At 35.5% G+C, this 18,210-nt stretch overlaps 1 protein-coding gene across 1 annotated transcript in view; it reads left to right on the top strand.

Annotated features, from left to right (window-relative positions):
- The first annotated feature begins 574 nt into the window (after nt 1-574).
- LOC131586069 (1-phosphatidylinositol 4,5-bisphosphate phosphodiesterase zeta-1-like) overlaps nt 575-18,210 on the top strand; it is a 46,958-nt gene continuing 29,322 nt past the window's right edge. The window contains exons 1-6 of the mRNA XM_058852807.1: nt 575-729; nt 1,660-1,810; nt 6,171-6,405; nt 12,906-13,107; nt 14,671-14,815; nt 16,659-16,814. Coding sequence (XP_058708790.1) covers nt 575-729; nt 1,660-1,810; nt 6,171-6,405; nt 12,906-13,107; nt 14,671-14,815; nt 16,659-16,814 — 1,044 coding nt within the window. The remainder of the gene's footprint in view (nt 730-1,659; nt 1,811-6,170; nt 6,406-12,905; nt 13,108-14,670; nt 14,816-16,658; nt 16,815-18,210) is intronic.

The following is an 18,210-nucleotide window of genomic DNA, read 5'->3' as shown; positions in this document are numbered from 1 at the left end:
TCTGTACTCTCCTGAGTGATCCAGAAATAAATCAATTAAATAACTCCATTTTGTCTTTTTTCCCCCATTTTTTATTTAGGCCATCGTATCAAAGCTGGTATTTCAGTAAGCATTGAGGCACTTCAGCATAAAATCTGTGGCAAACTGCCTTTGGTCTGTCACATTTCGAGTCTCACTCAGGCTTGCTGACAGCTACACGGAAGCTGGCAACTTCGAAGCAGTTTGCCTGGGGAAGAATTCCTGTAAAACGAGTGGGAAATGGAGTCAGGGTGTAAGTCCAGCCTGATTTCCAAGGGCTGTCCCAGTGATTTGAAGGCTGATACTGGTGTGCCTCAAAGCAGGACATGGACAGCTGCTCTTGCCCAGGCTGGTTTTGAGGACAGAGAAGTTCCCAGCAGGAAAGTGGGAGCTTGGGTGGCCTCCCAGCACTTTGGGGTGGCATCCCACAGCTCTCAACATCCACCATCACCCTGTGCCGTGAAGCCAGCTGGTTCCCCAAGGCCCAAAGAAGGGATTTCCCCCCAGGTCTCTGCAGTGGGTTGGTAGCACAGTGCTCCTGGTTATCTGGGGGAAGATGTTGTGCTGGCAGCCTCTGCCTCACCAGCTTGTCACCTCGGACCGGGACAGAGAGACCTCGGCCAAGCTGGCCAAGCTCCCCTGGAGGACATTGGCACGGCTGGCTGCAAAAGGCCTGCTCTGCCCCACACAGCTCCTGCCAGCACACGTGCTGTGGGTGTGGGATATCCTAAGGGTGGGAGACGGGCAGGGCCTGGAGACGCTTTGTGCTGGAAGGAAAAGGCACAGGATGGTGGCAGGGTGGTGGAGCAATGGGTGGGAGACAGGGGCAGGGCCTGGGGACACTTTGTGCTGGAAGGAAAAGGCACAGGATGGTGGCAGGGTGGTGGAGCGGGGGCAGGAAGGGGCCTGTGCTGGGCGCCTGCAGTTTGTGACATCACCAGAGCAACACTGGAGCGACACTGGAAGGATGGGGGAGTGAACATTCCATGCCATTCTGTCAGGTCACAGTGGCATGAGGAGCCCACTGTGAGCCCAAGTGAGATCTCGGCTATGCCACTGCAGTGAGGGGCCTGGAGCAGGCGGTGCACAGCCACCATGGATGAGAACAGATATCCTTTTCTTCTTCTACCTTCTCCTCTTCCTCTGCTCTCCCTGCCCTGTGACAGCTGCCATTGGGATGCCCCTGACATGGCCCTTTCCCCTCAGGCCTGGGCACACAGGGGATGCCCTGGAGGGCCTGGGGCAGCCAGTCCTGTCAGCCAGGGCCGGTTGATAATGTTTGGGTGGGCACAATGCTGGGAGCACTCGTTCCCTGGTGTTTCTTGGCACTCCCCACCATTCCCTGAGCCTGCTGAATCCCCTCGGCTTCCCCACGTTTCCCTCCTCTCACTGCAGCCCTTTTTGCACCCTGACCACCCCTTGATCACACCCTCCCTTCGGCCCTTCTGTCACTGCTCTCTGGGACTTTGAGGACAGAGCAGAAATCTCTTCCTGCACACCTTGGGGCCTGCTGCATTCTCAGAGGGCAGAATGCAAGGATGTTCTAGAGTATGAAGAAAGGGAAGCACAATCTTCTTAGGTTTAATGAAATTAAACTTTTCCCCCTCATCCCCTCCATTAAAAGGCAATTTAATTGGCCAGAATCTTCCTTAACCTGACGTCTCATACGTGGTTTTGGAATACAATTCAGAATGATTTCATGAATGGGAATGTTGATTTAGAGGGCTGCAGGAGGCTGCTTGAAAAAATGCAAATAAAATTTGATGAAGACCATTTAAAACATATTTTCAAGGTAAGGTGTATGTACATTAAGCAATGAATGGTTTAGAAGTTCAGTTACACACATCATATGTTTGCTGATTTTTTTCAAGTTAATTTTTTGGGAAATGTATTTCAAGCTAGTGTGGTGTGCAAAATCAGCAAAGAATTTTCCTCCTCCAGGTCTTTCATGTCTGTGTAAAATAGATAACCCAGGGTTTGAATTTGAATCATGAGCCTTTAGATTGGAAGGTATCTCTAAGATCACTGAGTCCAACCATTAATACATTGAAAAGTCCACCTCTGCAACTTGTCCCTAAGCACCACATCTGCAAGCATTTAAGTACTTTCAAGGAATGGTGACGCAGACACTTCCCTGGACAGCCTGTTCCAATGCTTGACAACACTTTCAGTGAAGAAATTTTTCCTAATAGCCTGGCACAACTTGAGTCCACTCCTGCTTGTCCTACTGCTTGTTACTCGGAGAGACTGACACCCACATAACTCTGTCTTTTCTCCACAACAAATTAGTGTAAGATGGAAAATATGTTGGTTTGGATTCCCAGGGTTTTTTTTGTAACATGTCTGCGCTTGAGAAAAGTTAAAGCATTCTGGTTTCATCCTATTCAGCTTCTCTGGTCAAGCTAATGAGCCCAGACATGTCTGTCTGATTCTGGACAGAGCCATGAGAGCAATCTTCTCAAAATCCTCTTTCCAGGAGGACAATTGGGATTTCTCTGAGCTGTCCAGGCTTTAGATCCAGCACACATTCATTCCTTTCTCCACTATACCTCTCCTGTAATATTTAAGAGGTGTGCCTGAATGGATGGGAATCGCTCTCTAACTCCCTGGGAATGGATTTGGCCTTGAGAGGTGGCAGTTTTTAAGATATTTCTGTGAAGATGACATGATACAGCTAGAAGCTGGACTTAAGTTCATTTAGTGTAGGCAAGCAAACTACTGCCAAGCAGATCTTGTCTCAGTGAGCAAATACTAACAAATGAGTACTGGATACATATTTTCTTCATGTAATGACTCAAAATATCTAAGATTTTCCCTTTACATCATTTCCCCCCCAAAAAACCCCATCTGTCTGGTAATGCTTTTTCCCTAAGGGAATGAAAACAAGTGTGTATATATATATAAATATATATATATATTTATATAAATACATGTATATTTACTTACTTTCACCTTTATAGATATGATTCTTTGGAGAATGTTGCAACCAGCTGGCAAATTTTGTCCTGATTTGGCAGAGACAATTAACTATGGCAAGTCAGAAAGGTCATAAGAAGGAAGGCACTAAGCTTTCCTCACCCTGTCTTCCTCTCTCATTGTTTGCCTTCTCAAACCAAGGTAGAACCAGCAGCATGAGCTCAACCCTGGCTGAAGAGGCTTCCTGTGGTTTTTTGAACTTTCACTGCATGGAGAAAGTTTCAAAGCTAGAGGATCTCTTGAGAACTTAAAGATATTTCTCGTTGTTTCCTCTATCTTCCCCCTACTTTGGTTTCTGGCAGGAATGTGAGAGATGGTCAGCTGTGGGAAGAGAAAAGGAGATTTGAGGGAAGTGACCTGCAAAGAAGAAGTCTGATCTAGTTGTATTTAACAACATATTATACCCAATAGCCTGATCTAGTTATTTATAGCAGTACTGTTAGGTGCCCTATGCTATTTGAGAAAGATTTACAGGGGTTCAGTAGTTTGGGGGGTTCAAATATTTCATCAGCGAAACAATATGTAAAAATCCAAAGCATTCTGGATGTTACTGACATCTTTGTAATTAACTGCACATCAGCAGTTAATCTAATGGTTCTACATAGCAAAATACATTTTATAGAAAGCTAATTTTAAGGAATAATCAGCTTTTTTCTTCTCTGTTCTCTTTGAGCTTATTTTACTGTAATACTCTTTTGAGCAGTATCAGAATTATGAACATTAAGGTTTTAAGGAATAATAAATTTTCATCTAATTTCTCTCAAGACTTTGTCTCTTCTTTTTCTGAACAGCAAAAATTTGATGTGCATTAATAAAAATAGGAATGATAAAAATCTACCCCAAAAATTTACAATATCTTTTTATAGTGACATGATTTTTATGACTTTAATTTGAAGAGTTCTTTTGTGTAGTATTATTGCCTGTATTTCACCAGGAGGCAGCTAAAATAGAAACTTTACTTTTTTGTCCAGCTTCTCTTTGTGCCAGTAACTAAGTGAACATCCTCCAAGTCCTGATAGACTGTTTATTTTCAAAAGAAGTTGGTATTTTCTTTTCCTGCTTAATGGTTATAAGCAAATTTGCAGCACTGTTAAGAACATTAAAAATTGGATGGAAGAAATCAACCTTAGATGGGGAATTTCTCAGCAGTAATGAAATGTGTATAATTAGCATTTGTACAGAAATATTTTCTTGCTGGTGATTTCTGTTAATAATGATCATTATTATTCTCTTTTGCAAACTCAAAGCAAACACTGAAGTACTCATTTGTAAGATTTTTTCACTAGAACTCCTCATGAAATTTAATTTTGTACTCGTTTCAGTTATTTAATATATTTTTACTCCTATTGTACTTATTCAGAAGTGCAGAAAGAACTTTACTGCATAGGAAGGAACTGGCACCAGATCTTTAAACTTTTGGCTTTCATGGTATGGCTTCAAAACCAATCTAATTTAGCAGTAATCCAATCTGTTGATCAAAGAGCAGCCAGAGCTCAAGTAAGCAATTTCCTGCTTCTAGACATTTCTGTGGAAGCCAAACCAGCCATAGTAAGGGCCATGTTTGGATGTTTGGATGCTGGAACGTGGTGTCTTTGGCATCTCAGTTTAAGGAGCCAACAACTGAGAATTTTCATCAGTTTACAGTCATAAGCACTGAGGCAGTGGATTGCCATTTGTGGTTTTTGTGAGCAATTTTGTCAGAAGATTTCTCTTGATTTGGCAGGTTTTAAGCAAAAATCAGGCTAAAATGTTAGAAACATTTATATTTCTATATTGATATTAATTAATTAATCAGTACATAATTAACTAATATATAACATATATACAATATACAGCATATAGCATATACTATATTTTATATTATATATTAATAAATAATATTAATATACATAGTATATAGTATATAGTTTATATAATAGAATATATGTTATATATTATTATATATATGCTATTATATCTTAATATACGTATTACATATTATATCTTATTATGGTTATATTATATTATATTATATTATATTATATTATATTATATTATATTATATTATATTATATTATATTATATTAATGTTTTAATAAATTTATATTTATATTAATATTAATATTAATATTTATATTTATATTTATATTTATATTTATATTTATATTTATATTTATATTTATATTTATATTTATATTTATATTTATATTTATATTTATATAGAAATGCAATTTATATTTATATATTATATATATTATATTTATATTTTTATATATTATGTTTATATATATGCAAGACATATATTTATTTCTATGCTTATTTATATATATATGCAGTTACTTATTTTAAGTAGAAAATTTTAAAGGAAAAATAGAATTGTTAAACCTGTGAAAAATGTAAAAAGCAGAAATGGTAAAAAAGCATTATTCTGCTCAAATTCTTTTGTGGCCTTTTAACTTTTCTAGTGACTTTTATACTGAAACACAGAAATTAATTACTATGCTAACATTCTGTAAGCTGTATGAAAACAAGCTTACAATTCAAGAATTCTGAAAGTGTGAATAATTAATCTAAGTTAAACATTCTGGCTTGTTAAGATTAGAACATGGTGTCATAGGTTATTACAAAATATCTTGTCTTCAAACTTGAATATTGTTTTGTTGTGAAACAATAAACTTCGTTTATTGAAGTGTTGAAAGGTTTGTATTTCTTGGTAATTTGGTCATCCTTATTTCATTTTTAAGATTACTGGTTGCTGATTTTGTGTGCAAATTTGACTGACAGTATTTACAATATGGTGTAAATAGCTGTTGGAGAGGTATTATACTAAATATATTTTCCACTTGATAAGTTTTATGCTGCACATTTATTTTAATGCGTAGCATTTTAAAGATTTTCAACAATGTGTTTGAATATTAAAAATGCATTAAATCTAAATTTATTGCACTTATTTAGATGCTAATTGTGTCATATGGTCCATTTTACTTTACATAAAATATTTGTAGCACACAAAGTGTCATCTAAAAGTTGAGGAGTGTAATCTGATTGTAGTCACTGTTGCCTGAGGATTCTTCTATGATGCTCACTCTTATGGTCAGTTATAAAAGAGTGTTTGGTGCATAATTTGTATAATTGCATGTTGTTTCATTAATTTCTTTTTTTTTTTTTAATAAATTTTGCTTGCTTTTTTCCCTCAGAAAACTATTGACAAACAGTCAGGAAATATTATTAGCATGGACGACTTCAGAGCAATTTATCGAGCTCTTGTACACAGGCCTGAATTTGAAGAACTATTCAAGGCTTACTCGACAGATGGCAAAATTCTACCTGACAGCCAGCTCCTTAAATTTCTTATAAAAGAACAATTTCAAACTGAAGCTAATGAAACAACTGCCTTAGAAATTATTATGAAGTATGAACCCATTGATGAAGGTATGTACAGTTTAACTATTTGATATCTAGCTCTTATTTCTCGTGCTTCTCTCAATGACTGTGTTGTCCTAAACCTCATATATTTCTTTCTTTAAAAGCATGTCTTTTCATCTATTTATTATGTTTTCTTCCTGTGTTTTAATTTCTTTTTATGGTGCCCTCCTTTCTCTGCTCTGTTCTTTTTTCTGTCATTTCTTTATCTTTTTATTTCTAGTCCTTCTACAAATTCTGTTCTTCAGCTCATTACAAACCATTTTCAATTTGTTTTTCTTAAAGTCCATATCTGCCATTTTTCTTCTCTGCTCGTTACACTGTCTTCTCTCCCTTGAGTCACTTAGTGAAAATTCAAGGCCTCAGACAAGACTTTTATGTCCTTCTGACTTCCTTGCAGGGGCACTGTGGAAAATTTTTGTAGGTGCCTGGTCACCTTTTGTGAATCACTAGAATGCTGAGATGAGGAGGGCTTCATAAATCTGTAACATGTTCTTCACCTATTTAAAGGTGCCTCAAGTTGGGGTGTAACACTTCTGCTGAGCGTCACTGATTTCAACTTGTGGCAAAATTTACAGCTAGGAAAAGGATAGAACTGCATTTTGCTGCAAGCTGTTACTTTATTCAGTGGAATATGTTCAATTCTTTCGTTTCCTTGGTTCCCAGTCGTTGAAAACGGGTGGAATTGATAAGTGGTTAAGAAAAACAAACCCAAGGGGAAAATATTTCTTCTGGGATAATAGCACTGGATTTTCTATGGTGACCTGTGGTGGAAGAAGAAAATGGAAAATGCCACTTTTTCAATGAGAAACAGAAGAACATTGGGTGTTTCATTTAGAGGCACTTACTGTCCAGTAATAAAAACATGTGATTCCTTATGCCTTTACTCTTTAAGGCTGCCTTTCAAATTTAACTGTATTTTATTAAACATATTCTGCTCTTTCAGAGGAGCTAATGTTTACTAATTGTTCAAATTACCAGCTTAAAAGGTTCCTTTTATTTTGTGTCACCTGTTTTGATGGGAAAGTTAAAATCTATAGCACAGTTAAACAATGAATAATCTTCAGTCCATTAGAAAACACCTTTAAAAATATGAACTGAAGTTTCTATAGGTTTAATTTAATGTCTGGTTGAAATTTCAGATGCTGAGACAAATTCTTGTTTGTTTCTTCACCTGTGATAAATTTGTTTGTCTTGTTATTGGAAATAATCTCGCTGAACAAAATAACCTCTGTATTGTTCATGCTCCTTTGAGTGAATTCATACTCCCACTCAAACATATTTATTGAAAAGTTCCAGTTATGATTGACATGAGAGATGATTCATATGGTATTGTGATAGACCATTTTGTGTAAGTGTCGTTCTGAATTTGCTACAGAACATTATTCATCAGGATGATCTGTTGGACTCATCTGTCACCCTTGCCCTCCCTGTGTCTTACAAAAAGGGAAAAGGCCAGGCTTTGACATTTGATTGACAGGTTTGCTAATAGTAATGACCATTCTCTCATAAATGTGATAGCACTGCTATGTCAAGATTAGGATGAAAACAATGACTACATTTTACATCTAATTTAAATAAATCCATTTATAGCATCCAGTGCATCCCTAACATTTCTGCAGAGAGATTTTCAAAGCTATTGAGCCAGATAACTTTGAATTTATTCTCTGTAGGTACTGTAGCTAGCTCAGGACAGTATGGAATAAACTAATCTTTCATTCTTGTTATACAATTTAGATGCCTAATGTCAAAATACTACACTAACAGGTTTTTTCACGTGTGTGCTAAAACCTTGCATTTTTGGTAGAAAGAGCCATTTCTATGGAATTGATCACAAAATATGTGATTCACACCTGACAGTTGTGTCTTACTAGCACCCCAATGAGAGTTTTATTCTTCCCAAACATTCCATTATCTTCCCATTTTACTATTAGCTTTGAATAGAAGACTCAACTCATTAAATGAGATTAAAGAAAACATGCTAACTAAATAATTTTTTTTTAAGCTTGGTATATATGTCTTTTTTAAAAAAAATTCTGCTCATTTACATGGATAGGATTAGAGGCACAGTGAGGATAAGAAAGTGCATCCCAGTATTATTTACAATGTAGAGCCATTCAAGGACTCTATTCCTGCCTATTTTCCTGCTAGGCAATACAAAAACAGGGCAAAAATGCAATCCTGTCTTAAAAAAACAGCTTGCTTTGTAAATAACAATATAAGCCTGGTGCATCTGTCAGACAAGGACTTTGAGTAATCCAGAATGTATTTGTGAAGCAAAAAAAAAACATTCGCAGTTTATTCCTAGTGCACACAGTCGTGAAGGTTTTTTTTGGATTTTTGATGTATGTGAGACAGAGCTGAATGTAGAGCACAAATTTGCAGAAGAGAGCATTTGATCCCATTGGCCAAGGTAAATCAAACTTAATAAAGGAGACATCTCTGCCAAACTCCCACAGATTTCATAAAAAATCATGTGAAGTAAGAAAGATGGCTTAAAAATCTCAACAAAGACAATGACTGTGGCTGGATTTGAGAGACACAATATATCAGATTATGAAAAGATGTGTAAAGGTCTAGTCTCAGGGAAAAAATTCAAGACAAGGTGATTATGAGATATAAACCCTTAGAAAACTGAACTGCTGTTCAGATAGATACTTTATTCCAGCATGCACCAGTTGTAAGTGTGGGTAAGGGAGAAAAAGCCTCCCTAGAATATAAACTGAGACTAGAAAAGAATTAAGTGTATTATAACTTTAGTCAAGGAAATACTTCTCTCTTTACTGTTCCCTTAGAGCATGAATGTTTCATACTGATGTAGTCAAATTTCATAGTATGAAATTCCATCTGATGATGTTTCTGCCTTTTAATGACTGAAAGATTCCTCCTTCCATTATAGCAGAGTAAAACCCTTGTCTGTGATTGCAAGTATTTCTCATGAGTTCACCCCTAAAATTCCCAGCAAATGTATCTGTACCCACTCCACTCTCTCTGTCCCAAGTACCATAGACATTTAATTACTCATTTAGCTCTCTGGAAGCAAAGAGCACTCACATACATTTAAAAACATGGGAAACATCTCTCTCTCCACATTTCCTAGTCTCACATTCCGTTCAGGCTCTTCTCCTCCCCACTCCTGAGTCTCTATTTCAGTCCAGACACCTCTCCCAGACCCTGGCAGGGCTGCAGGTTGTACTCAGTCCCTTCAGGAGGAAATGGGTCTTGCAGGAGGCTCTGGCCAGTGCAGAGTGATTTCTTGCTTGTTTTGTCTGCCTCATTGTGGGTACTCTAAAGGCCTTCAGGGCAACAAACATCTTGTGATAGTTTTCCATTTTTTCTTTCTGAAGAGAAACATTTTCAAAGAAATTCCAAGGTAAATAAGAAAAATGGAATGTAATAAACTCTGAAAATAATGTATAATGTAATCCAAGTTTTTCAAATACCCAGGTTCAAATATCCATAATTCCTCTCTGATATGACAGTATTTGTATATATGGCAGAGCTGGAGTTTACCCTAACAGGAGGAATGAGAAAAATAATTTTATCTTAAATCAGATTTAAAAAAACCCCAAACAATATAAAGGAATATTGTTAATAAAATGAATTGTACACTATCCAAAAGAGGAGGGCAAGACAAAAGAAATCATTGAACTTTGTGAACAAAAAGAGGCAACGAGAAGGCAGAAATCTTTTCTTGCCTTCCCTTTCTACAACAAATGGATAGGTGTGTGCACACTAACTACTGCTAAAAGGTCCTAATGGAGAAAAAGACTGAGGTTCCTCCAGGGGAGAAATGTAAGGTCTTGATGAAAGTCTTTTCACTGTGGAATAGTTATGGAGATGAATTCCCATTTCCTTTAATGTAGAAGCAGAAAATGTCTGTAAGTGGTCAGAAAATAGCATGGCTGGGCTATTCCTCAGAAATGTAAGCTCTGTAAAAATACAAAGATTTTTAGTCTGTTGATTGGAGACATGAGCTGAATGTTTTACTGAAGTCTATGAGCTTACATCTTGACTAACAAAACAATGTTAGATGTTCATTTTTTGGGGATTATGGTCATTAGCATATTTGCTTGAACATTAATTTCTCTTGAGAATATTGCAGTTAACTTTTGTCGATGACAAGAACAGCCAGGAAAACATCATAAATAATTCAGAAAAAAAGCAAGACTGAAAAGCCAGTATTTTTTCACTAATTTAATAAATAAATGCAGAAAAGGTAGAACATAAAAGATGTACACACACACACACACAAATAGTTACTAGCTCTACTTGTAATTGCTCAGAGAAATCTATAGACCATGAAAAATAAAATAATCCAAAATGAAATCCAGACAGCTCATGTAATTCATTAGAGGCAAAACATACAGGATGAGTGTATTCTGTTTTGAGTAATGTGAAAAAATTCAAAATGTTTTTTAAAGATCCAGACAGTAGAAATTTAATCCAGTTGTTACAAGTATAGAACAATATACCACGTGCATGTGGATAAATCTATAGGATTCACTTTTCAAGAGTCATCAAGGCTGCAAGAAGTCATCCTGCAAATCTCTCAGCTAAAAGAAGACCAAAGAAATTCCCGATGCAATAAGTACAGTCGGTTCTGTAATATTATTAATATTATTAATCTGAGTAAGATAGTCAAAAATATGGATGGAACAGGGTAGGACCTTCTTAAATGATGTAATCAGGTCAGTGAAGACAGGTTGACAAATCCAAGTTCTTAGAAAATTGTAACAAGCTTGACTAATACAAGTCAAAGGTTACTTTTGAAAACAGGGGGGAAATGAATGATGAATTGAAAGACTGGAAAAGATCAAATGTAATATTTGTTTTAGAAAGGGAACATCTAAAGAACTAGTCACTGTCAGTGACTAGAAAAAAAAAGGAGAAAATAATAAATACGTAAACCCTTCTAAGATGGTAAAAGTGAGTAGCAGTTTGTCAGGACATTCCATGAAGAAATAGTATCCTGTTTTCTCCTATGAAAGATTAACAATACAGATGGATAGCAGAAAAACGAAAATTATCAGAAATCTGAAACAGAAAATGCCCTGGATTGGATTTTTTTTTTGAGGAAAGGAGTGGAAAGTGGGAAGTGCAAAAGCAGTGTTCATAGGAGAAAAAGTGTGAAAAAAGAGGAGAGGAATAATACCAAACAGAACAAATATTTTGGACAGCAAGGAAGTTTCAGGGTAAATTTCTGTTTCCTAATTATGAAAAATTTCCTAACAAGGTTATTTAGCAGTTGAAATGCTTTTGTTGGGTTGTCTGTGGATTCTTCATCAATGGAAGACTGGAAGAATAACTTCAGAAAGACTTCTGTTAGGAATAAGTTGTTGGGTGAATGCATGTTTGATGTCTGGATGCCCTTCTGTTTTTCTTTATCATTGTAAAACATTGCAAGTTTTCTAGTTCAAAGACCTGTGTAATTGAGAAACAATTATTTTCTGTAAATTCTCATCCAGGTGTAAAACTTCCAGTCTGTCACACACCAAAGATCGATAATTGCAATTCTAACTTGTACATTCTGATTCTTATAGCTGCAGTAAGAATTACCAGGGCAGAAAAGGGGGTTTTCCTACTGGTATTTCCAGTCCCCAAGTTTGTATACATCGACTTCTAAACTATTATTAACATAAAATAATCTTGGATTATTTACTTATTGTTAACTACTAGCCTAACGGTGACAATAAAATTATTTTAGAGTAAGAACTGAGCAAAATCCCTCACTAATTCAAACTATATTTTGAAGCAAATCTAACTTTTGAGATTATATCATTTGTAAAATGACTGCATTACAAACATGACATTGAGAGCAGTAGCTGGCAGTGTAATGGCTCTGTTTGCCATTAAATCAGTCAAAACCAAAACAAATGGGATGACTATCACTGGTATGGACTCAATTAGTTCATTTTGTTATAAATATAGTAGTGTAATAGGCTTGATTTGCAATTCATCTGTGTAGACAGTTATTTCTTTGGTTACGATGCTATTTTTATTTCAAATATTTCTAAACATGATTTGATCAATATTTATTTGGAATTTTCCACCCCTGGCAAAGACATTTGGTGCTAGAAGTCATAGTTTCTGCAAGATTATATTGAGAATTTCTGACTTTTTAGAGAACAATCCTGGTTCTTTTAAAAGAGAAGATTCCCTTAACACGTTGTCTGGCATGTTACTTTCCAAAGTAAATGACAAATATTTTATTTATATTTAATTAGGACTACTGAAAATTCTTCTTAGTGCTGTCCATAGAAGAATAAAAGTGTCAAAACACATTTTTTTCCTCTCAGAAGTTTGAACCACAGCAATTCAGCTCCAGAGTCACACGTATCTGATGTTTGTGTTGTTTATACATTTGGTATGAATTTTAAAATTGCAGGAAAGCTTTGTGCTGTATAACCTTCAGCAGTGTTCAGAATTGGCTATTAAAAATTTCAGAAAGTGCATCAGAGTGGCTTCACAACAGAGATTTATTTTTTTTTCCTTTTGTTTTTGTTCAGTGAGGAAGAAAAGGCAGTTGTCATTTGAAGGATTTATAAGATACATGAACTCAGACGAATGTTCAATATTTAAAAGCCAGCACAAGACCGTCTATCAAGATATGAACCAGCCATTATGTGACTATTTTATTTCGTCTTCTCACAACACCTACTTGATAGCTGACCAGCTAATGGGACCCAGTCACTTATGGGGCTATACCAGGTATATAGACATAATTTTTAATATTTTAAACTTTCTTTGGCTTTTTTTTTTTTTTTAAAATTAATGCTAAGTCACATACAATCCTACTTGGAAATAAGGGACAAAGCCATCAAAGATACAAGTTGAAATGAGAGTGGTATTTTATTTTGTGTGTACACTTTTCAATATATTTGCCAAACCATCTGTTCAAAGTCTGGAAGCAATCTATTTTTTTCACTTACATCTCAGAAAATCAACCTTGCAGCAAATGGAATCTATAGTATATTGTACAGTACACGATTAAATCAGTTTTTAATCTCAACGTGCCATGCAAAAAATAAATAACTCCCTGAAAGAAATGTAAAATTCCTGGGCAAGCTGTGATCTGTTCAATGTAGAAGATGTGTGTTGGAGTATGTCTGTGTCAAGGGTATCTGTGTTCAGTGCATGTTGCAGTGTGGGCAGGTTAGAAACAACAAAAACAACAAAACATGGGCATTCAAGTAGGCAGCAGGGAGAGGAACCTGTGCAGTGTGTGACTCCAAGAGGATGATGACCAGGATGCCTTATTGCCAAGACAGGGAAGAAAGAAATTAATTGTGTAGTAAATGCAACACTGAGAGGGCAGGATGTATTAAGAATTAGGAGGAGATGTGTCCAGAATTATTTGTACTACTTTAATGAAGAGAAAGCAGCAGGAATCATCATCTATCTGAACACTTTGTAATTTTTTTTTTGGTTGCTCTCTTGATGTTCTTTAGTGACTTGCAACCATCAGAAACAGTACTGAATTTCTAACAGTATTTAAAATTCCATTATGTTAATGCTGCCTTGCTGAAAGTAATTGCAAAGAAGGTATAACCCCCTCTCTCTTTATCTCCTATATGTGTGAGGAAAATGCTAAAATCAGCTAAAGGCATATTTGACATATTGTTAATGTGTGAAAAGCAGGATGTAAAAGACAGCTTGGTAATTAAGTAAAACAGTTTATAAGAAATGTTTCAGTTAGTTGCAAGTCAAATATTAGAAACCTAAGAATTTAAGGGATGACACTAACATATTCAGATTAAAGCAGTAAAGTCAGGGTGTCTCAGAAACTTTAGCACTCTTAGAAATGTGGTCTGGGGAGAGGAACTGTTTTATGTAAAGACCAAGTGCAACCTGATTCTCCAAGTACTATAGATTTTTAAATATAGTGATTCTCAAAATTCTAAGCAAGTTTGGAATAGTAGCACAAAATAGCATTGAAAATATTTATTCTTTTATTTTAAGTGGCAATTTGCCTTTGTTCCAAAATTCCTTAATTGAAATCTTTGATTTTTAGCCTTTTAAGGAAGATAATGCAGGTAATCCCATATTCTTTAAAGGTCTAATAAAGTTTATTAAATAACACACACCTAAAATAGGCAGAAACAGAAAGTATGTCTGTCTCATATAATTCTGTAGGATTTCTATTTATGGTGAAAATGAGGTGTTTTTTCTGTAATTAATCCCTGTGCTTGTAATTAGAAACACAGCAACTTGTATAAAAAAGTTTGCTATCTTTCTTTTGGCTGCAAAATTGTTTCTCTTGTTCTTCTGAAGTGCTCTGTTAAAAGGATGCCGTTGCCTGGAGATTGACTGCTGGGATGGCACCAACAACGAACCTATTGTGTATCATGGTCACACTTTAACAAGCAAAATTCCATTTCGCTCTGTAATTCATGTGATTGACAAGTATGCATTTATGGTACGTACAGATCTGTGTGTGTATACATGAGTTGGTTAGAATGGGATGGTGGCTTTAACTAAGTGGGGACATGGCTCTTGTAAATTCTCCAGGGTAAAAAAATGCAACCGAGCAATGGGTATTTTAAAAATTAATTGCAGAGCAATTGTGCTATTTGTTCTTAATGTAGTTTAAAATCTAGTTAAAGGAATCATAATCATTTTTCCTGATAATGAATATAAACCAAACTTAGTGCAAAGGATTCAGGTGATCTCACTCAGCTTGTTAGGTGGAATTCTCACCTGACATAATTTAAACAAGGACTGAATCTATATTGAAGACCTAGTTCAGATTTTTTCTGATGTTTTCCTCCTTCTTTATATCCCTTAAAGGTTTTTTTGTCACTTACTCTTCTGCTGCTATGAGTCTGTCTTGTATCCTCTGTGTGAATTTATAAAATAGACAAAAATATTAGATAATAGATGAGTTTGAGACTTTGTTTTCCATTTCCTCTCTTTTGATTTTGAATGTTGACACTGATAAATGTTAGCAGCTACTGATGTTTTTTGGTCAGGTGACCCATCAGAGCAAAGTTCCTTTTACCTATCTCTAGAAAAACACTGAAATCTGGAGAGTTTTTGCACCGTCTCAGGCTTTTGTATAAGCTTCTGGTGAAACTCCTGCTCAAAGGAAGTGCTGAATGACAATTAAGATAAATCTCAGAATCAGGCCAGCATTATGTGTGTGAATATATACATCCACAATCATAAATTTATGTGGATTTTCATGCATATGTATTTATAGCCTTCTCAGTGTTAATCAAAGCTGTGTTTTTTTTCTGTTTTCTATATAAAACTTAATTAATCTCTGATTTTAAAAGTGAAATTAAAAACATGATTTTATTCCACTGTTTTTCAAAACCCACTGGATAAAACTTGCCTCTTCTTGCTAACACACAGCATATTGTGCTTAACTCTAATTCAAACTTCAGTTCTCAAGCCCAAGTGCCAATGAGATGATAAAATCACAACAGGTCATGGTTGGTACCAGCTGTCCATGCAGGCTGAGCTTTTCTTCTCTTAAAAGTCAATAGCAAGTGCTCAGGAGACAAATGTAAAGACAGGAAAAACATAAAATGGTGTTTTCCTTATTGACAATTTAGGCTCTGCCTGAGCAAAGATTTCATTCAGACTATATTTTTGGTATCCACCAGTATTATTGGCAACTTATGAGATTTACTTATAAGTCTAGATGGATGCATTTCTTTTGAGTTCTTCTCTAATTTTTACTAATTTTCTCTTTTTCACCTTTTAGCTTTAATTTTTACTCAATTACCCTTGCTTGAGTAGTGTGATGAGAAAAGTGTATACTGTCCCTAGAAAAGTTTGTGGTATTATCAAAAATAAAAAATATCCATAGCTTGTTCATGTAAAGGAAATAATTTCTGAACAAGCTTTGGGGAGACTATCAGAGTCTTGATAGACTATTTGAAAAGTAGTCAAAAAATCTGTCATAAACTAAAGCAAAAGACATTTAATTCTGATTTATGCTTTCAATTTTAATTTTAGAATCTGATTTTAGCTTTTAAAACCAAAACAAAGCAGTCCTTTTTTCATATATGTCTAGCTCTGTTTTAACTTTCTGAAGGTGCATTTCTTTTTTCTTCTTCAATTGTGCTTTCTTTTTTCCACAAATGTTACCTGTTTTATTGTGTTACTAACCTGGAACAAGTGATCTATATTCTGAAGTTTTTGAAAATGAATGTAAATACAGATGGCCAAGGGGACTTTTGTAAGATATTTTGGAAAAGCAATTATTCATATTTTTATTTATTAATAATAAAATCCTAAAATTATATTTCCAGTCATCTGCCTATCCAGTTATACTGTCTCTGGAGAACCACTGCAGCCCTAAACAGCAGGAAGTAATGGCAGACTGCTTGAAAAGTATTCTAGGTGACAAACTTCTCACTACACCAATTGGTGGTGCAGTAGATATGACTGAACTGCCTTCTCCTGAGGTAATAAGTTTTCATTTTTCTCTGTGAAAGAAATGGAAATGATGGTGGGGTTCTTCATTATTTTTTTTTTTCAGTCCTCTGGGACTGAATTTATGGATCACATCTGTGTCAGAAATAGACTTCAGGTAGTAACAAAAATATTTAAACTGCACCAAAAAAACACATGGAAATACATCTGTTATTTGCTGATTTATTTTTTTGTTGCTTAAATTGAAGGAAATTCCTGAAATTTAAACATGTTATTGAAATGGAAACCTGAGCCTACATTTTTTGTCAATAACAGTGATGATGGAGGTTTTTTTTGGTCCTCTGCTACTGCAAAGCCATTCTCTTTCTCAGTGTGTTTCTCCCTCAGACAGCGTTTCTCAGCGGATGGCCCGAGACCCCTGGGACATGAAGTCAGAAAAGGCAATTAGATGGGTGTTGAAAATTTTATTGCAAACTAAAACAAATACATTTCCTTTGTTCCAGTCTTTGCACATAATTTTCTTTCAAGGACAAAAACTTTTTTCAAGTCTTTTGTAGCACAAATACGTGCACACATACAAAATACTTATTTCAGCTTCTCGCTGTTGCCAGTATAGCCATATTTTATTCCTTGTGTTTTTACAGTAGCTAAAAAAATGCAAATGAAAATGTGGGAAGGAAGCACTGTCATAAGGAAAAACAACACACAAAAGGTGTTTAAAATAATTTTTTAAGGATTTGTCAAGGAAAAATATTTTTGAAGTGATCTGTGCAAGAAGATGTGCTGAAGTATTACCGTACTCTTATATTTCCATAACAATGTTGTAATATTTAATGTTCATGTTTCTCCACCCTTTTTTTTTTTTATTGTAGCAATATATTTTTTTGCATCATGGTTTCCAACATAATTTTGAAGCCTTGAAAACTGTTTTTTCAATTAGGAAAAAATCTAAACTCTATCAAACAGGAGGGCTTGTTGTAAAGCTTCTCAAATCACGGCTGGATTCAGTGTAGGAGATGTGCAAGGATCATATGTCCTCTGAAGCAAGCACAAAATCAGTGAAATGGAATCACTGAATCACACACTTAAAAATATTAATTTCTATGATATATGTCCCTTACCATATGGTTACTGTGATACAGGGAGTTCATACTTCATATTTCCACAGCTTAGAGTTTTCATGAGTCAGCTCTGTAGAGTTTTGCCTGAAAATGGATTGCTGGGTCTATGTATGGAAATGCTGTCAGCTGAGATTAATTCTCCTGAGCTTTTAACATATTAAAGTATTGTGAGACATATTTCCCATCTGTGCAAGGTGTAAGGATTACCTAAATAACGCCACTGTCGTCACCTGATTACAAAAGTTTTAATTCAGAAAATTATTATCTTGAGAATGAACACAAATGAGGATCTTCTCTGTTTCTCCTA

Source organism: Poecile atricapillus, chromosome 18 (assembly GCF_030490865.1).
Source record: "Poecile atricapillus isolate bPoeAtr1 chromosome 18, bPoeAtr1.hap1, whole genome shotgun sequence".
In the NCBI taxonomy this organism is placed as follows: Eukaryota; Metazoa; Chordata; class Aves; order Passeriformes; family Paridae; genus Poecile; species Poecile atricapillus.
Note: the sequence above shows the minus strand (reverse complement) of the source record. Positions and strands in the feature narration are given on the sequence as shown.